Source organism: Falco punctatus (assembly GCF_963210335.1).
Source record: "Falco punctatus genome assembly, chromosome: 5".
NCBI lineage: Eukaryota > Metazoa > Chordata > Aves > Falconiformes > Falconidae > Falco > Falco punctatus.
In genome coordinates, this window is record NC_137584.1 from 7,736,008 (window position 1) to 7,757,671 (window position 21,664).

Sequence of the window (21,664 nt, forward strand, 5' to 3'; positions counted from 1 at the left end):
TACTTTCTGAAATAGCAACTGCTAGCTATCTGTGTCCTCAGCACTTTGACAGGCAATGGAGAAGATGAGAGGGATTGAGCCATAAATACAGCTCATAAATCACAGAAGGTGGGATAAGATGCATCTGTTGTGCCTCCACAGAAGCTGGCCTGGTGTCTGGGACAAAACACGTCACCTGGTGACCGTGAGATGCTCTTACAAATGCTGGCCTTGTACTAGCACATCTACTTTGTGCACAGAACTACTTTTCCCTTTTCTTCTGGTGCTAGGACACACATATAGGCAAGCTGAGATGCCAGCGCCAAAATAGTAACACCAGACTTGTTTAATAATTGCCAGTCAAAGGGACGTTGTTGATGTGACTTGTTTATGTAAGAAGAGGCCCAACCCATTTGGCTTTAGTAAAGAAAGTGGCTGAGTGTCAGCACAGGAGATAGGGATGTCAGGGTCAAAGACATCTTGATGAAGGACCATGTGGGAGTAGCTTATGGAAGTAAATGACGTAAAGAGACTTAATTTTAATAGAACTAACAAGAGGCCGCAACAAGCGATGGAGAATTACAGTTACATATGAATGAATAATAAAAAAAAAAAATCAAAACAAAATATCAGAACTGTTGGTATAGAAATGTGATTTACTGATAACATGGGAAAATATTTTCGGTTTTGTAAATGGTGTAGCTGTTGATGTTATACTTATGTTCCATTAATTTTGGGACAGACTCAAGACGCACTTTTTGTGCTGTCAGAATGTGTGAGCCGATACAATACTAGCAAAAACCTTTTTATTAGTAGAATATTAAAGATCAATGAAAATGAGATCTTTAAGACTTTTTTTTTAAAGTTTGTTACTTTGTCATTTACTAGGTGAAGGAAAATTATTAAGATGCTATTCTTAATATTACTTAAAAGAAAAAGTTTACTGGTACTGTCCTCAAAAGAATGTCTTTGCTTTTCTCTGATTCACTTTGTAGCTGGTGGTTTGTCATTTGATTGTTTTATTTTATTTTTTCATTCTTTGTATGGTGTTGAAAGCTGGATGACTCCTTGCATTCAGAAATTTCAGCTGCCAGTCCTAAACAAAATTTGGAAATGTAAGTGGATGAAAATAAAGGGAGTAATGTGTGTTTGTTGCTTTGCAAAAATGGTGTAGGAATGTTTGATGTCTTAAAAGTGTTTGAACCACCTCAAGCAGCTCTATCTTGTCATACTCTCTTATTAAGCTGAATAAGATAATATATTAAGATAGCTACAATGCTGGTAACTTTGCAGGAAAAAAATAAAAGAAAAATATCTCCAACTTCTATAGAAAGTTTCACTGAGGCTGGATTTGTTTTTAGGGTACTATGCAGGCTACTGTGGGAACTGTGCAGGCCCTTCTTAAATATTACTGTTTGGCCACCTCCTGTGATTTACTATAAGCACTTACTGCTACATCCTCATGTAGGGTCCATCACGCCCCCCCTCATGTTTTTTGAGAGCAATAAACTTCACAAGTTTGGTCATGGCAATTATTTCTGTAGCTTCCAGTTCCTGTTATCCATCAGCTGTTTTTCAAAATGTAGCAATGTAGCATCGATCTACATTGTACATGTACATCGATGCACATGTAACATTGTTAAATGTTTCTTGATGTGTAACAGGACATGCAGATTGAGGTTTTAGCCATGTAGCTGCTGGGGTTCATGAAGAAGTCATCATTTACTGTATGGGGGCTGTTGAAGGTCAGTTGTATAGGGAGCTTAATGGTTAGTCTGAGCCTTTTCTGGGATACAGTAAAAGCTTTTATAGAAAGTAGATGTCGGGTTTCCAGGGGGGTTCTTATTAGGTGGTCTGATGATTATACGAATAAAATACAAGAGACTTCTCAGATTTCTTTGCATTCTGATTATTTGTATGTTAAAATATTAATGATCATATGCAGCACAATCTGCTGAAGTCCTAAACTGTGTCGGATTCTTCAGGACTATTGTTTTCTCAATAGGCAAATGATTAAGTTTTTCAAGGAATGCCACTGGCATGCAGACAACCATTTGTTTTCAGTTTTGCTGTATAAAAGAGTTATGCATCCTAAAATTGTGTCTGATGAAATGTTGCTCCAAAACCATGGTTCTGTGTGTCTTCCAAGTTCCAACTCAAATTACAGGCATTTGTGGAATTGGCATCGTCCCTATTCCTGCAGGCAGATGTTAACATCAGAATTCTCTGAGACTGTTAAACATAATGCAGAGTATTTATCTTGCTGTTTATTTTATTTTTCTTAAAATACACAATGAATTTGGCCTCTCTGATCTCCTTACTAACTCTGCTAGATGCAATTCTGGCAGCAGATATGATGCACGCTAGCCTGAACTAGTGCAGCAGTACCGCCTTAGACATTGTGGTGATGCTCTTTTGTTTCAAAATCATTTGTGACCTCCTGAGGAAGAGGCAGGAAGCAGCATTCAATGGGACTAATGTGTTATGTCTAAGGAAGAGAGAAGCGTTTGTAGGGAGAGCAGTAGGCTGTTGCCTGAGCTCTGTTAGTGGGAAACTGCACATTTCAGGGCTTGTGAGAGAAGCCCAGAGTGGAGTTTTCTCATGGCTGGTTGGCACTAGCGATTTTGCCTAAGGGCTTCTTCAGCCCAGGGTGTCCTGCAGCCATTTGTGACTTTGTCCTGTTACATGAGACATGAGAGGTTTTTGCTCTTACTTTGTTTATAAAGCTCTTTCGAAAGGTAATTGTCAAGCTGAGGAACTGGGAGAGTTTCCTAGCTTAGTAGCACAACTAGAAAATATGCACTGAAATAATACCTGTGACTATTTATGTGCGATCACATATTTTCCATCTATGGAGAAAGACAGGTTATAGTCAGATGATGATGTTGAAGAAAAGTTAGAAAACCTCTGATGAAGTTTACTTAAATTTATCTAGGGTCCTTCAAACAATAAATAAGCATAAAATAAAAATTTCAGGGACGTTCTGTGCTAGCTGTCCCTACAAAACTTTCAGCCATCTGCTGGAAGATGTAAATTCAGCATTTTTTAAGAGTTTTGCAGTAAAGAGCAAATGAAATGATCGTTCAAGTGTGTTACTGTAGATATGTTGCTTGTCTGCACTTAGTGCTTGTACCCGGAATACAGCTGCCTCTGTATTCCACCCGTGGTGACAGTGCTGTGTTCACACAAAGCATGCCATTGTTTTCAAGTTGGCACGAGTCACAAAGAAAATCGATATTTCTGTACTTTTTCTTTTGTGTAAATTAAGGAAATGCCAAGATTAGAAATCTTTTCCCCTTCCTCCTGGTAATCAAGTGCCTTAGTAATGACCTGCTTGGCATAGCTGCTACTTGGTGTAGAAGTTAAATGTAGACTTAAAAAAAGGACCCGATGCATTCATGTGGTGGTGATACGCAAGCATGGTACTGGGAAAAGAACTCTAATGCTATAAAGATCAGCTTAGCAAAGACTTTATGATTTTAATTTTGAAGCTAACTGTCAGTCGACAGAAGATGTTGGCACAATTGTATGTTTACGACTGAAAAACTCAGTTTTTAGTTTTCTAGTATGAAAAACTGACTAACTTGCTAACTTTGAAGGCAGGTTTGTTTGTTTTTCCAGTTACAGTACTTTCATAAACAATATCGAATCCAGTCCTGAGGAAAAGACCTGTTTTTCTCCTTATGAACAGTACATGGCTTGTGCTGCACATTCAGTGATGGTAGTTCTGTGATACTCGCTTCTAATACTTTTTAGAAGTTAACCTGGTTGAAGAGCATTAACATAAGCTGGTTTACCTGAAAAAAAAGTTCTAGTGGCATTTAAATTTCAGGGAAAGACCATATTTTTTTGCTTTATCTGTTGGCTAGCAAAGATGTAGTCTGGTGTATGCTTCCCTGCTCAGCTGTATTCCCAGGTCTTTCCTTATTGGAAACTGATATAAAGAACCAAGGTGTGCAGAGCAATTTTTGCTAAATTCTGCAATTAATTTTACTGCAAGAAAAATTGCAATAGCAATAGAGACTTGCTGGAAAAGCTTTATCATTTTTGTATGAATCTCCCATACTGTGTACTGGAAAGGTAAGCAGGTGGAACAGAAGCCTAATTGCTCTGAAAAAGGTGCAATTCATCTGATGTATTACTGCCTTTAAAAAATCTGGGGTTTAGTATTCAATAAAAAGTGTGCAAATAAACAGTTAGCCTAGCTATACTGTGTATTGTTTATAATTTTCAGAGCCAATCCAGAAGAGAACTTCAGATATCCCTGTGAATTCCAGCTTGTTGAGAATGGAAAAGTCAGCCTAGAAAATAACTTCCTTAGTCAAATGTCATTGATGGGCACCTGTCTGTAGCTGGTATTGTGAGTTTCAAGCTTGGAAATCTTGAATTATAACTAAAAATCATGAGATAAGCTTTTGATTTCTAACAACTATTTTATAATTGCCAGTATTTTGCAGGTAAACTAAGAGGATTGATGGGGCTTTGAACAACCTGGTCCAGTGGAAGGTGTCCCTGCCCATGGCAGGGGGGTTGGAACTGGGTGATCTTTAAGGTCCCTTCTAACCCAAACCGCTTTGTGACAATGTGATTCTATGAGTCTCTGTACCTAACAGACTCAAACCAGAAAGCAACACTGCTGCCTGCCCCTGCAGCATCAGCAGCCCTTGAGATTTTCACCCATCACTTGGTTCCACAAACCGACTCATGGACACAAACACTGATGCATTGCCCTCAAAGAGCAGATGGCACAACAGCCTTTGAAGGATTAAGTTCATCTTGCCTCTTGCTGCAGCACCTTCTCTTCGGGTGTTGCACTTGGTGCTCCCTTGCTAATGACAGCCCACATAGCTCGCTCTATTTCATATGTTTTATGCATGTTTGTAAACGTTACCCTGAGGGGACTAAATGGTCTTCAGCTTTGCACACTTGTGCAGGGGAGTGAGTTTGACTTCCTTCTGGTACCCATGAGGAGGGCAGGAGGGATGCTGCCGTGCAGAGAGCGGGAGGGATGGCGCCCACTCGGCGCGCAGCCCTCGCACACTGGGGCCTTTATGTGGTGCCACATACGTGTGCTGGATGCAGCCCACAGAATGTCCTTGGCACAGCCTGGCTTTGTGCGGTCTCTTGCTTGGGGACAGGCTGCAGTAATTTCATAGTAATGTTACGAGATTCCTCCGTGAAGCATTCTTTCCAGCCATTAGAGTGATCTTTATTTTGTTGTTAAACTGAAGTTCACTGGAGCCGACAATTTTTCAGCTGGGTAAAGCAGTCTGCATGCATGGAAATAACGACAGTATAAGCAACAGGGTTCAGGGTGCGATCAAAGCTACAACTGATAATTCCTCTTCAGGTTAAGAAATGAGTCAGCTTCCTGAGCAGAAGGCAAGCAAAAAGGTGAAACTGACAGATAAACAAACTTACGAAAAGAAACAAGTTGGATTGGATAAGTCAAGCCTGTCTTTAAGGAGAAATAACTGAAAATGTCGAATGTAGCTGGGCAAAACTACAGGATCACTACGCATGTATGGAAGAGAATATTCTCTGTATTTTTTAGCACAATCTTAAGTTATATTAAACATAATTTGAAATACTGTAACTTCTTTTCTGTTGCATTAGGATATAGCATCATCGGAGTATTAATAATTTTTTTTATTTTGAACTGTCTCAAAAATGCATCATATTCTTTGCTATTCATTTTTTCTTTTTCACAGAAATTGTTCCCTTCAAGCACTGTATTTAAGACTGATGTCAACTGAACATTATAAATGTGTTATCATTTAAATTCTTCATGCTGCTACGCTAGAATTTTGTCTGGACAGACAGTAGACAGTTTTCAGTGGTGCTTTTAGGGTTGCAGTTGGGGAAAATGTTAGTTATAGTACAACTATGGTCCGCAGTACAACTATTGTCCACATACATGTTACCTTTGTCTCTCAAGTACTGGCATCCACTTGGGTTTGAAAAGTCTAGCACAGTTGGGCTTGATTTTTAAACTCATGTCCAATGTGTGGGTTTCTTCCTCCTTTATTTATACGTAGAATGACCCATTGTGATACCCATTTTTCGGCCTCCTATTTTGGGATCTTCTGTGACATCTTGTCCTATGGGGGATCGCCTGGAGGAAACCGAGGCACAAAGAGAGGTGATGCTCTATATGCCAGTACCTGTCTGTTCGGGATGTCCAGTTATAGTGTTAGCTGAGACTTCCAAAGATGAGGTCTCCTTCTTTTGGGGAGAAACAGAGGATGAGTCCCCTTTTTTCTTGTGCAAGAGGCCCCTTCCGTTTGCAAATGTGTCGACAAAGGTCTAGTCTTTTCAACAGGAGGGGCTGTGATCTCTTCTTAGTATGTATGTCACGGGGCCGGTGTAGTTCAAAGAAAACAAAATTTTTTAAAAAAGCGTTAGCTGTCTGATTATGAAACTTCTTTTTGCGAAGTATTATTGCTAAACTTCTTTTTGCGAAGTATTATTGCTACACCTTCAAACCTAATTAATGTCAGTGTTATTTGCAGCATTCAGCACATACAAAACTCAGTTAGCATTTGGAAACATAGAATCAGTTACACATTTTAGGGGCATCATCCTGTCTTTCAGACTTCAAAATAAGTTTATTCAAAGAAAAATGTCTTCCTAGTCTAATATAAATTGAAATCTTATGTAGTCTTCCTAATGCCATAGAAAGTATTTTGTAGCTGTAGGCTGTTCTTGCACGACAGAAAATTGTGATTCAGCATGTTAGTGCTTACAAACCAAAAATTTAAATCAACACAGATTGATTACTGGGTAATTATTATTGATAGAAGCTGAAGTTAAGTCCAAAATGTTGACGTTGTTTCTGACTGGCTAACTTTAATTGGAAAAAGTTTCACATTGAGTGAAATGTCAGTGTTGTGGAACCAAAAAAAGAAAGGTTGAAATGCCCAACCTTCCTGGAGAACAGAAATTCCCCTGTTCTCACCAGCCTATGAAAATAGAGACAAGAAGTATAGAGAAAGCATTTACGGTGTATTAATACAAGAAAATATTAACGCTTGAAAAAGCAGCAGCATTCCCCTGTTAGACCAATCATACTCTGAAACATGCTTCATTTCTGGCATGTGGCATGTCTTTGTCCCAAAGTTTCTGATGTCCCATACAAATGTAGTTCTCCTTTAATTTTATAACTGTGGATCTAATGCAAATCATTTCCCATTGTAGAACTGCTGGAGAGTTTTGACATTTTAATGGCACGGGGGGGCTTGCTGCTCTGAAGCATTACTGTACACCAGTTTCTAGGTGCCGCTGGGAGGTTCTGCACGCTTTCTGCTGCCGTCTTTGTGAGTGGAAAGGTTCGGTGTCTTGCAATTCTTCACCTCCCATTTTCCATGAAGCTGTTCACTACAATATGTATCTGTTCCAAAGAAATGTCTCAGTGCCAAGTTTGGGAATAGATGGCATTTCAGCATGTTTGTTCTCAACTGATGAAATATTCAAGTGTGCAATTTTCTGTTTCTCGCTGGTTTGGCTTTTGTAGCTAAATTAGAGCCAGGTGCACAGCTCAAGCCTTGCTTGAGCTTTGATGGTTTGCTGATCTCTTTACTATAAGTGTGCACAAGTAAGATGGTATAAACGGCTTGCCTTTTTGCTAAAACCCCAAAGGTCATTACAGTTTTAATACACTCAGGTGGTGCTTCAAAGAACTCTTTGTTATTTTACACAGCTAATTCTAAGTAGATCTACATGGTATTTCCAGTACCAGAACCTCAATTAAACCCTTCATTCTTGTAAAACCTTATTTCTGTGCAAGCTTGAATGTACCGCATTGCTAAACCTCGATGTTGTAGAACTTTTTTTTTTTTTTAGCATTAGGGTGTGTCTAAAAATAAACTCGCATCAACTTTTTCAGAACCATTTAATACGCATAACAAACCCACTAACCTGAAAAAAAGCGGAGTTATATTTTGAAGGAGGTTCGATTTCCAAAAGAACAAAACAAAGTTTCAGCTTTGACAACAAGCTGGGGAACAAAAGAAACCCAAGTCATTGAGGAAAAGTACCTAATCATCATGTCAGCTTGACATACTCGATTGTAGGATGGAACATTCTTTTTGGTAATCTGTTTTGAAAGCCATGAAATAGTCGATAGCCAATGTTAATCTCTCAAGATGTGTGAACCCTCTAAAAACAACCACTACAGACCCGGTTTGCATGGTGTTGACCTGAATAAGGGGATAATGTGCTTAAGCAGCTTATTCATTCTTCAGTGCCCTTTGGAAAGGGAGCGGCTCCACAATGGTTTGCCACTCAGGGCTCAGACATGACCACTGTTCTTTTCACTTGCTGAATGTTTCATTCTTTTGTCTCCGCCCCGGGTTTCTTCATACGTTGTTCCAAACAGGACTATAAAGGAACTTTTTGGGGCTATTTCTTGTCGAACTGTAACGTTTGTGAAGCAGAATGCACTGAGCTGTAAAGGAATTTTGAACTCCCAGTGTATAGCTGGCCAAGCTTTTCATCAGAGATGTGTCGCTGAATTAATTGTCTCTGCTTGTGAGACTTCCCAGGCTGGAAGTTTAAACATACCCTAGAAACACTGTATTAATTGTTTTAAATATTCCACATCAAATTTCAGCCTTGAAGATGTGTGAATAAATCCATGTAGAGATCTTACGAATGGAGCTGTTTCAGGGTTCCGAGTTTGAGTGTTGCCTATAGATTTAAATGCTCACAGAAATGAAAGATGCGCAAGTGGCAAAAGGAGCGTAAGAGCCTGTGTTTCAAGGCAGACCCATGGCTTCTTTAGCACTTTGTAAACCTTGTAAGTGCAAATGCCTGTTTTTCTTGAACTTTCACAGAATTACTGCTCAACTTAAGCTGGCTTCCTGAAGGAAACAGCCAGCATGACTCAGAGTGGCTGCAACGTGTTTTGGAAACATGTCCTCAGAATTTAAAAAATAAATGGATCAAAGGTCTTTTTTTTTTTTTTTTTTCCTTTCCCCTTCCATTTTGAGCTTTGTTTTACAAATGGGAAAACAGACGTTGTTTAATAAAAAAGCTTGTTGGGAGTATGTTAAAAGAACAGATCAATTTAGGAAGAAGAGTTGTGGTAGTTGGAAAGGGCATAAGTTACTTACGCTGAGTTGGACCTTGGAGCATGTGGTATCCTTGGACAGGACACGGAGCAGTCGCAGTCTAGTGGCGTGGAATGCTGCAGCAATTCAATTTTAGAAATGAGATTGCTGAATCCTACTGCGATGCTCCTGACAGAAGCTCCTGCTGCTCAGCAGTTCTGCTTTCCAGCCTTGTGTGTGCTCAGTCTGGTGGGAAGCACAAGGCAACTCCCACAGGGTTTTCAAACTTGTCTTAAGATTTCAGATTGCTAAAGAGTTCATTTGCGATTCCTGTGAACTTATCTCCCAGAGAAATAAAATCATCTTTGTTTTGTCAGATTTTCCTGAGGTAATTTTAAATAACTACGCAAACTCAAAAGGGAAATGAAAAAATTAATTCCAGAAATAGTTCTTGACTACAAATTTGGAAATTATTGTATAAAAGAAGACCACCATACAAAAGGGGAAATTACTTTGGAAGATAACTGATATCAAGCTCTTGCCAGCTTTTCCTGCAGCATCTAGAATAGGTGCATAATTATGATTTTGATTTTGCTGCTAGAACACCTAGAATAATGTAAATACACAGGTAAAATTATTTCAGCCAATGAATATGCTACTTAAATGTGAATGCTACATAGAATTCGTGAAGGGAATGAATAAAATATAATGTAATGACTTCATCTTCATTTAGAAAGAAATTTTAGTTCCGAGTTTTATTCATTCTCCAAAGAGTTGAACTAACAACTTCTGAAAGTCTGTTTTGAAATGGTGGTGAATTTAGCAACAGTTTTAGAAAAATCAGCTTTTAATCCTGCTTGGTTTAAAAAAAAAAAAACTTCTAATCTGATGTCTTTACATTTTACGGAAGTGGAGAGAAAATTGAGGGAGAGACAAACGTCTCTATCTGTAGGTCTGCCTCAGGATACTCCCAGAGGAGGCAGAGAATACACCAAAGTTTTTAAGTTTCATATTGATACAAAATTAGTCTTTAGCAGGGGCTTTTGACCCAGAGGATTTTTCGGTTCTACAACATAGAAAAGCTGTGGAGGGAATTTAGGCACTTTTCTAAAATATAGAAATCGGATTTCTGCTTCCCAGCCTGAAGCAGGCTGAGCAAGCTCTCCAGGCTTTTTGCTTCATGTTGCAGTTGAAGGCTCTGTCTTGGAAGGAGAGATGGTCTGTATTTTTCTTTATGATGTTTTCCTAGTTGAAGCTGGTGCACAAATTTCTGCAGCCCTGTTGGTTTTGCAAATTGGTTTTGGAAGAAAAAAATTTAGTCAAGCTCCTGAGTGATGCTGCAAGTTGTTTGGACATGTGTGGGAGGATTGCACGCTAGGTACGATGGAGAAATTAGCTTATTCATTTTCAGAGGCCTGTGAAAAATAATAGCAAAGAGGGTCTTTATATGAGAGTTCCTGAGAGAGCCAGTGAAAGTTTTGAGGCTGGGGAAGTGCTGTAGCTGGAGAGAATTGTCAAAAGTAATTGCAAAACACTTTGAATACGTTTTGTAATCCATGTTATAATGTGGAAATATATCAGACCAAAACAAGACCTTCTAGTAATGAAGACATGGAATATTACAGGCTTGGTGTTTTTGTGGACCCAGGGGAAAGTCTGGCTCGTTAATCTAAAGGAAGAAAAGTACAGGATTTAAGCATATAAAAATTCAGAAATCATACCTAACTGATGGACATGCATAACTGAAATGGAGACTGCTGGAATCTAAACTGATAATTTAAAAAGCTTGGAAGACAAAGGTTAAAGGCTTATTTATGTTTTGGCATACTGAATTTTAGAAAGCAGCACATTTTCTGAATATCAGCTCATCAACACAGTTGATGGACTCTAGGAGAGATTTGTGAAACATGATGATAAAAGTAAAGAAATTAGCTTTTTAAAAACGTCAGAGCACCAGAGCACTCTCAGAATGTAAAGGAAAAAGAGAAATGTACCAACTAAAGCTTTAAAAGATACTTTTGAAACCTGACTTCCCAGAATAAACTTTTACTTTTTCACTTGGAAACAATACACTTCCTTTGAGACTAGGGTATCCTTTTTCCTTCATACAAAAGGCTGTTTCTTTAATCTCTTTGGTGTGTTTCTTCACTCTTTATATAGAGTTAGATAAATGGATATGTACTTCATATGCTTGGGTTAATCCTCAAACACTGTATTGTCCCTTTCTTATTAACTTAGAGTGTACTAGTGTAACTTGCCTATATAAGAGTTCAAACATATTTTTTTTTTAACAGGCATTGCTGAAAGATCCTTTGTATATTGGGTTGAGACACAAGAGAATCAGAGGTCAAGCCTACGATGATCTTCTTGATGAATTCATGGAAGCTGTGACTTCAAGGTATGTGATCTATCTGTGCTATTCATTGGTGAATTCCACCATGACCTTCATTTTGGGAGAAATAAGGATCAGTAGCTTACGAAAGGAAGACAAGGTTGTTAGATTCCTGATGATTTTTATTTTGAGCATAGTATTTTAGGAGTTTATAGCTGCCTGAACTACTTGACTTCAATATTGCGGTTTTACGAATTCACTGCATGAGTGGTCAAACTCATCTTGGTATGAGTGAACTTTTTTCAAACTTTTTTTTTTTTTTTAGATTTGCATTGTTAAGTATTTGCCTAGTAATTTTCTATGCCTTGTGCTGTGTCTGCCTCGTTTTATCTGTCTCTGTGATTTCATATGAGAGATGTCAGCAGCCTGAAAGAAGCATCACACATGGCAATGCCTGCCTCTGCCCCCACCAGCACCACGACAGGACTAAGCTTGCAATGTGTTGTTTTCAGACGTGGTATCTATACCAAGTCAGCTCTCTCTCTTGCTTCTTTTTTCCTATACAGAAAGTAGTTAAGTTTATTATTAGACCATGATGCATAAAGTAGTTCTTCTCACATGTCAAATAACACGTTTACTCGTATTTTCCTTGTTTTTTAAAAATATTTGGAATTCTAGCCCTGTATTCAACGTGTATACCTAAAATAGCCCAAGTGCCAGGATTCTTAGCAAAATGCGTTTGCTGCATCTGTACCCCGCGCTGGGGCTGAGCTGAGGGACCTGGAAATACTTTCCAGCTCCTCGGTCTTGGCTTGTGACACACCTGTGTTTTGACTCTGTGTTGGAGCATTACCTGGATGTGCGCAACCTCTGCTCTTCCTGCCCTGGTTCCTGTGCAAAAGCAACTTGGCAGGTAGTATTAATTTCCACCCCTGAAGCATATACGCCTTCATGCATTACTCTACTCTTCCCCATCACCCCCAGCTGGCTGACACTCCCTTGTTCATAATCTTGCTGTGGAAGTTGCTGGTTTGGCTCCACCCTGTAATTTGTTTGCTCCTCTTCTGAGTATTCCCTTTCAGATAAAAATGGTGCATTTTCATCTTCCTGATAGAATGTTCAGAGCATTAGAAATTGCTGGGTGGACCACATCTTGAGAATCTCTAACATACCCTTTATTTAAAATGAACCACAATTCTTCATACTGAAAGAAATTGTCAAAGTCAAGTAGAAGATTATCTCAATAATGTTTGAAGGTCTGGTTGACACGCTCCTTTTACTTAAACATCTTTCAAACTCTATAATTTTGAGCAATTTTTGAGCAATTTGTGTTTTCTTGACCTTGTGAAAGATCAGTTCGTTCTCAGCTAAATCTCTCGTGGTCTACAGTAGGGTCATTTATTTCATGTTTAAAGTGGAGCACTTGCAAATCGTAACTCAAACTTTGCGTGGTTTACTTGTGAATTGTTTCGGCTGTAGTGTGACATCCGTACTGATTATGATACTCATTTGCTAAGGAAGGGAAAAGTGATGTAGTTCAGTCAAAATCAAGTTTATTTGCTCAATATTTTCATATGGTCCTAATTTAAAATTTCTGTTTAGTCTGCTACTGGCAGATTCAGTGCTTGTAGCTGATTCTGGTGTGGTGGGTCTGACTTAAAGATGCAGGTCATTATTTGCTTTATTGTGTATTACTTTCCCTTGCTAGCCACTGTGGTGATCTAAGTAATTGTACACTTTGGTTAAATGCTAGTTATCTTTACCTTGTGAAAGTTTCTCTTACATTTTTCTTTTCACTTTTCTTAGCCTCCTGCTGCCTGTTTCGCAGAGGAGGTGTTTGCTTTGCTAATCTTAGATGCACGTTTGCACTATGACATTTTAGGCTAGTCATATTTATTGTTGGTTATTGCCAGGGTACTCCAGAAGAGGCTTTTTTATGTAGCACTGCCTAATCAATTCTGAGAATGGGTGGAGTTCTAGGGAAATCTGTTGTCGTGTTTTTAGTACCATGGGGTAGTGTTTCCAAGCCATGCGTAACCATGAACATCATAAACCACAAGGCTGTCCTGTATTTTTAATAAGCCAAATTTAAAGGTGGGCTTTTAAGGTGATGAGAAATGTTTTCAAGTTGGAAAACCGTGTTACTACCTACTTTTCAGACCTTTTTCACCCTCATGATTCTTCAGTGAAGCCAAATGCTAATAAAAGTGGGAGCCAGGTTTTAGCAGCCCTGCCTGGGAATAAGCAGCAATAGGCGGCTGTACGGGGCACTGCAATTTGTACAGGTTTTTCATTGGCTTCCAAGGAATCTTCCTAGACATGTATATCAGCTTGATTTATTGTTAAATTTTGAAAATCTGTATTTTTATGAGCTGATGCAACATGATTCATAGTGTTTCATGTTGAAACATCACCTTAATACAATAAATGTCATGATGTGTAATAAAGAAAATACTTTATAAAAAGGTGTGTCATATGAAGGTATAGTTTCATCAGCTACAATACTTTCTTCTTCTCAGCTTCTTCTCCTGTTTATCTCCCAAAAGTTCTTCTTATGAAACAATTATTTATGAAAGAGTCAGGATCTTAAAACCCCCCACAACTTAAACCATACATTACTAAAAGATTTTGGTACAGTACCCAGTGTGCTATTATGGCAGAACGGAACTAGTACAATGTGATTTTTCCCAGATGTGAGAAGGCAGAAGCATATGGAAAGTATCTGGATTTCTGTTGACATAAATCCAGTGAACAGCTTTTATTTATTTACGTATGTATACATTCATCTGTTTATTTATTTATTACCAGTGCCAGCAGCTGCCCTTTGAGGGCAAGGTGCTTTAATTTCTCTGGATATTACCAGGTGTTTCTTGCTTTTGTGTCAGTGCAGTCATTTGGGATAACAGGAATATTCTAAATAGAATGTTTTATAACATGAGAAAAAATGGACAGTTATCTTCATCACTGAGGAACATAGATCAAACTGGAATTCGGAAACGTTTGTTAAATTTCTGCCCTATGGAGAAATGAGTCATAAAACGTTTTATACAGACCAGTAAATTTTTCCAAATGAAAAGTTGTTCTTAAATATCTATGTTTACAGAGGACACTCTGAGAGGAGGAGCTGCTAAACAAGGCTTTGGTAGCCACCAAGGCTTCCTGTGTAACCAGAGGAAATAACTCTGTTTTTTTAATTCCAGTTCCTATTTCTTCCCTACTTGCCTGTGGTGATGCAAAGAGAAATATATCAGTGGCCAAAAGGTATTCATGTACAACAGTGAAGGGATTATGGAAATGCTGGAGGGGAAAGTATGCAGAATGGAGATGGAACAAGAAATGAAGGGAAAGGAAAAAAAGCACCTTTTTAATAAGAGGGACTTGCATTTCCTTGTCTGATGCAAGAAGTAGCTTTAAAGGCTCTGGAAATTTTTTCCTTATTTTGAAAGACACTTCATTTTCACAAATCTGGTAAAGATAACTCTACCTTGAAGGCCTCAAAAAAATGCCAGAGTAGGCAAGAACAGCATCCTACCAGTTTGCTTTCTGCTGTCGACCATCCCCAATGGAAGGCACTGTACACTGGGGAGGGACAATACTGACTTGCACCTATGATCTGTGAACAGATAGGCAACTTGTAGAAAAATGAAAGAATCTGTTGTAATTCCCATATTTCTTGCCCACCTATTGCAACCCTGAAGGATTTAGCAGAATTATTCTGTTATAGGCTAAACCCCATGGATTTGTGATGCATAAAAGCAACCCTATATCATTGAAATTATCTTTCTGTGCATGTGCAATGGTGTTTTCAGTTTAATTTCAAAATGGAAATAATGGTGGTGGACCCTTGAAAAGTAATATCATGTGTCATTTATATTCTCTTCTGTAATCATATTTTAATGAAATCCTTCCCCACTTTTTATATGCTGTGCTTTTCTCAAGTTTGTGAGCTATAAACCAAGCTGCTGACAATTGTAATTCAGTATGTTCTGTCCTAAATTACCATGATGTAGTCATTATTCCTCATTTGCCTGATTACATTATTCACAGATGGTAGCAGAATTTCATTTCACATCATGCGTTGCTTTAAAACAGTGTTTTGTGGTAAGTACAGTTTATCTAACTTTGAGGACAACTGTAAATGTAATATATCCACAAAAAATATATAAGCATTTTATTAGTGTTTTCATTTAGTAGATTACATTAGAATATAATTACATTTGCGATCAGCTCTTAATTCAAACACCCCTTAGTTTTGGCAAGAGAATATACTGGGCAAGAAGTCAACATAAAAGGTGCTTATAGCTGTGCGTCATTAAGGAGCTGGTTGGACAACACAATGGTTCTGACCGTACGTTCACGCACAGGTTGTGAATACAAGAACACTGGTGCCCCTGCCCTCTTCTGCACTGTAGTGGTGCAAGACCAAGACTTATATCGTGCCTATACATTCCCATATTGTTCAAGTTAAAGTGCGCAGGAAGAAATACTGCTGCAACAACTCCCTCCTATGGCCAATGTGGTAAAGATGTGTCTGTTTGCAGATTCTGTCCCTCGGTGGGACCGGGACACTTTGTGGCAAATGTTTCAAGTCTATGACTACCTGCTGCTTCCACCGTTCAGTGAATTACCTTCATAGTAGGTAATTCTATTGTCCCTGTGATACTCTATGTATATGTATAGAATGTAATATATTCTATGTATAGAATGTAATATATTATAAATTCACTGTAGACAGCAGGATGAGAGAAAGGTGGGTCCTTAGGCAGAAGCCTATATGCTGCCTTGGCCACAGTTACAATCGCTCTTTGAACCTTCCCTCCGTTCCTTCCTGTGGTTACACCTGAAGTTCATTTCCAGTCATTGATGGGTTTGTGTTCTTCCTGAAACTGCCTGAGCTCAGAGTTCATGCCCACCTAGGCTCCCAGGTGGACTTTGCTTTTTATACTGACAGGGTAAAACCATTCAGGAGGATCTGTAGATTGTTTGCCTATCAGACTCATTTTGTCTTTTTTTGCTTATTGCTGAGACTTATTAAAAAGGCCCTCAGACTCAAAAACATTGTGGTTTTAAAACAGGGGTGATTGCTTTGGACAGTGGAGACTGTTGTGGAAGAGAAAAACTCAAACAGTTTGATAAGCAGGGTTTATTTTTTTATCCTAGTTCAAGCAGCTGTGATGAGGAAAATCTTCAAATTCTTGAATCTTCAAATTTTGTGATTAGCCATGATGACTTGCAGCTACTGTCACTTGCAACATTTAAAGTGGCAGCAGATGATGCCACCTCTAGGAAGTTTGTTAAGGAACCCTGAACCTTTCCCCAGGCGGTGGTGCTTAGTGGGGTACCCTGCCTGGAATTGTCATAGCCTGTCTAGGCAGGAGAAAAAGAGAAGTAACAGCTGTGGGATGTTTTCTGAGATGGGAGGCTTGTGTACGCACTTGGTGCTGCTTTGGTTGCCAGATCCAGGGGACTCAGAGCTGGAGGAAGGAGGACTGCGTAGGAGGTATCTACTTCTGTATATTCCATTAGGAAAGGGGGAGCAGATTAATAAACTCACCCGCGATACTAATATCCTTATAAACAATACATCACAGAAAGAAGAATATAGGCAAGCAATTTTATTATTTTTTTTTTTTGTTATTTGGTGCCTGGTACCCCTCTTCTTCCCTTTCCTGCTGGCTGATTTGGTGGTTAAATTATATTTGATTGCTGGAAATGTCACCAGTGTATCTTTTACAAACCTTTCGGATACAGTAAGTGGCATAAGGAAAAGTGAATCTGTCAGTGAAGGAAAATCACAGCAGGATAGGCAGACCCTAATCACATCAAGATTATTTGTAGAAAGAGCCCTATTATTGTTTGTAATGCGAGACGTTAGAGAAATTCTTAGCAAAGATCAGCAGAGAAGCCTTGAAGAAATAAAACGTCATTCATCCCTTAAAGAAAACAAAGAGTAATGAGACCATCAAACACAGTACTGAGGGGGAAGGCTATTGTTTTGTTTTTGTGAGACAAGATAGAGTGTGGGAATATTTTTAGTACTTTTAATGTGCCTCTTGTACCAAAACTGATTCTGGAGCTCAGAATTGGATGTATCCATGTTCCAGAATTGCTCAGCTATGTCCCAGACTTGCTGCAGTCATTCAAAACCCAACAAGTGAAGAACACACAGTTCTCAGGCTTTTCTTCTCCAAACTATTTTAAGAAGGGATTTTTCAAATGGAAAAGGCCTGGGTGATCTCAGTTACTTTCCTTCCTCTTTTATAGCTCCAGCAAATGGTGGACAGGATTCTCAACAGAAGCTAGCTGGTGCAATGGTGTTGTAAACGGAGTGAATGTTGCTTTATTTGAATAATTTGTGTGAGTGTAACATTTTAACAAGGTTTATATTGTTGTCACTGAAGTATAGTAGTTTTCCAGGCCATCAGAAGCAGCAGTTTCTTCATTTATTTTTTTCCTTTGGAAACTCTAGTAAAGTAAAATATCAAATTTTTGGCTGCAGTTCACATTAGAATGTAATAAGATATCTGTCCCTCTAATCCCAGCTCTGTGTCTCTCCCATTACAAGTCAAGAATTATTTCTACCTACGTTTCAGCTCTCAGTTTGGCTAATGGGATTGGGTACCCCAGTGCTTCATCCCTCCCTGGAGCTCTTACCCCTGCCAGACAGTGACACTGCCGTGCGTTACTCAGTGGCTCACCCAGACTGCACCTGCTACCACCTGAGATTCCGATCGTGGCAGCGGCTCAGGCCAAGCCCACGGGTGCCTCTGCAGCAGCTCAGCCCAGGCTGGGGCTGCAGGATGCCAACAGCAGCTGGACTTTGGTAGCCTCAGGTTTGCTGGCGAAATAAAGCCCTGCTGTGGGAGGGCAGAAGGCAGCAGATCCTGCCCAAGCCAGAGTCAGTGGTGTCCTCCTGGACTGACCTAGATGTCCTTACCCTGCCCAAACCAACCCTGCCCTGCATGAGAGGGCCTGACCAACGGCCATGGTCATCTCCCATCTAGGAAGGACTTAGGTCTCCTGTTTCCTTGCAGCCTCTGAGGCATATGTGCCAGTTACAAGAAGTTTTAACTTATGGCTTGTTGACTGTCCTGGGTAGATGACACAGATCAAAGAGCTGATACTCTGAATTTCCTGGTCTATTGCTTGAGTAGGACTTTTAGAGTTAAAACTGCTTGTTACTGTCTCAGAGTAAGTGTCACAGGGGTAAGAAGGAAACTTGACTATTACAATCCTGCCCAGGCTTCTGAGACTACAGATGTTTTTGTCCGTTCTGCTTCATGATGGAGAAACGTTCCAGGCAGTGAACTTTCTGTAATGCATAACATTGATGTCAGGGTCTGGTCAGTTCTCTTTTTAAAGGAAACAGCATTTATCAGATAAAATGTAAAATAAAGAATATGAAATGTTTAAGAGGATATAGTGGAGTCCTTGCTGCAGACCCAGGGACTGGTGGGGCTGCTGTGTTTTAGTTAAGCACAACAGGTCCACTGCTTAGGATGGCACATTACTTGACCAGATCCAGAACATCTAAGAGCTTCACCGTGGGTTTAGTGGGATGTAAAAAACACCATGTGGTGGGTTGACCCTGGCTGGATGCCAGGTGCCCACCAAAGCTGCTCTGTCAGTCCCCTTCTCAGCTGGACAGGGGAGAGAAAATATAATGAAAGGCTCGTGGGTCGAGATGAGGACAGGGAGATCGCTCAACTATTACCGTCACAGGCAAAACACGCTTGATGTGGAGAAATTACTGTACTGTAATTCAGATCAGAGCAGGATAATGGGAAATAAACCCAAAACTTAAAAGCACCTTTCCCCCACCCCTCCCTTCTTCCCAGGCTCAGCTTCACTGCTGATTTCTCTACCCAGCAGCAACGGGGGCTGGGGTCAGTCCCTCACACGCTGTCTCTGCTGCTCCTTCCCCCTGAGGGTCCTCACACTCTGCCCTGCCCCAGAAGGGGGGTCCTCCACGGGCTGCAGGTGGAAATCTGCTCCACCATGGATCTCCACAGGCTGCAGGTGGAAATCTGCTCCACCATGGATCTCCACGGGCTGCAGGGCAGAGCCTGCCTCACCGTGGGCTGCACCACGGGCTGCAGGGGAATCTCTGCTCCAGCGCCTGGAGCAGCTGCTCCCCCTCCTTCTGCACTGGCCTGGGGGTCTGCTGAGCTGCTGCTCTCACACAGTCTCACTCCTCTCTCCCGTTGCAATTTGTTGCAGAGGTGTTTTTCCCCCTTTTCTCAAATACGCTATCCCAGAGGCACTACCACTGTTGCTGATGGGCTCGGCCTTGGCAAACAGTGGGTCCACCTTAGAGCTGGCTGGCTTTGGTTCCATCAGACATGAGGGGAGCTTCTAGGAGTTTCCCACAGAAGCCACCCCTGTAGCACCCTGCTACCAAAACCTGGCCATGCAAACCCAGTACACACCACCACCCAAGTGTTGGTTGTTGTCTGGGGCAATGCAGGTGTGACATGTATCAATGAGGGCTATTCCCTTGTTTTATTTCTGCTGTGGATTATAAACGTTGTTGGTGCCCAGTTGCCTACAAATAATAAGTCGTTAATAAATATCACTGATAGAACCTGTTCATCATTTGGGTATCACTAACTTGTTTTGCCACTGGCAATAAAACAGATTTTTTATTTTCATTTATTAAGACATCGCTGTCTTGAATTATTTGACTGGACTAAGCTAAAAATGTAAAAATCCATACACCTGACAAAGAATTTAGAACAAGTGTATGAGTGTGGTAGAGGGAAGTTATTAGAGGTGACTGGCCTCAGTCTTCCTTAAGGAATTGCGTCTTCAGAGGCTCTGTTTGTTTGGCCCTGATTCTGAATAGAAGTGCTAGAAAACTGTAAATCAGCAGGCGGTTTTGAAAATGGAATTTTTATATAACCTGGTCTATTACCTACTTTCTGGTTGTTTTTTTTTATTTTATTTTTTTTTATTTTTTTATTTTTTTTTTTTTAATTTTTATTTTGTTTAGAACTTACATAGAGCGTAGAAATATATGTTGTTCTTAGTTATTTTTAAGTGATCCCTTATGACTTGCACCTGGAACAGTAACAGGCCAACACTGGCTCTACCAAAAGACTGTCTCACTCAGTTTGTTCCCAGTAGAGAATCTGTGATACCTGCCCAGTTCCTTTGCGGTTTGACTGAGTAAACCTGCATCCGTGCTGTTGACATTAATGGTGGACAACATCAGTGACACTAAAATGTTCAGATAATACAATAAGCGGAAAAGGAGTATAGTAACACTGTAAATGTTCTGATACCAATATGTTATCTACTATTTTTTAAACCTTTTGACATGGGTTAAGGATCTGTAGCTGGAGGCAAGGACCTCTTTTACTAACATCTTGCATCCCAGCTGTACTTGGCTGGGGCAGGGGGCAGTGTCCTTGGGTGTCGAGGAGATGTCCCCAAGGAACTTTATTCCATGGTAGTGTCTGCAGCAGAAGGTGACATGGAGGGGAATTTATTCTGTCACCAGCACATGGGTAGCCCCAACTCAGCACAGACCTTTCCTTCATCCATTTCTGTCCCGAGCCTCACAAAAACAGAGGATAGTATCAACACCTCATATTTTTCATGTAGTATGCTTTTAGATTTTGGATGCTGCTGTGGTGTTTGTGTATCAGTTGTCTCTGATTACATATCCTAATGTATAGTGCATATATGCTTATATCAAATATTTATTTCAGTCTAAGCGGCATTTGTTACCTTTCCTATCATGGCTCACTGTTTGATATGTCAGGTACTTGCAAATGGTTGTATAACTGTATTTTTATACTGTTTTACACTGTAGTTGTACCCTTTTTAAACCAAATCTAGCATGAGAGAATAGATACGTTGCCATGGATCTTCGGTGTATATCCTAGAACTGAAGTAAATTATTTCAGATCTTTTCATACCCGAGTATCAAAGTTTTTTCTTGTAAGGATTGTCATCACTGTGTTACACAATTGGGCATTAGACCAACAACTGTACTCTCAGATTTGACAAATCACAGTATTCCCAGAATTTTATTATCCATGCTCCTTGAGATTGTTGCGAGACAGAGCACTTGCTGGAATCAAGGGCTCACAAACAAGTTTTTGTACAGTCTTCCCAGGAAATTGCGATGGAAACTTCAGTGGTTTCCCTGTCCGTCCTAGAATCTGCAGTAGTAATCCATATGTCCTTACATAGCAATATAGCCTACCGAAGTGTAGACATATGACACTTCTGAAAATCAGGATACATCTTTTTTTGGTGCTTAACTGTGAATTTAAATGCTGACTTAGAAAATGCA

At 39.9% G+C, this 21,664-nt stretch overlaps 1 protein-coding gene across 1 annotated transcript in view; it reads left to right on the plus strand.

Moving 5' to 3' along the window:
* ME1 (malic enzyme 1) overlaps positions 1–21,664 on the plus strand; it is a 187,657-nt gene that overhangs the window by 96,033 nt on the left and 69,960 nt on the right. The window contains exon 6 of the mRNA XM_080389484.1: positions 11,324–11,427. Coding sequence (XP_080245610.1) covers positions 11,324–11,427 — 104 coding nt within the window. The remainder of the gene's footprint in view (positions 1–11,323; positions 11,428–21,664) is intronic.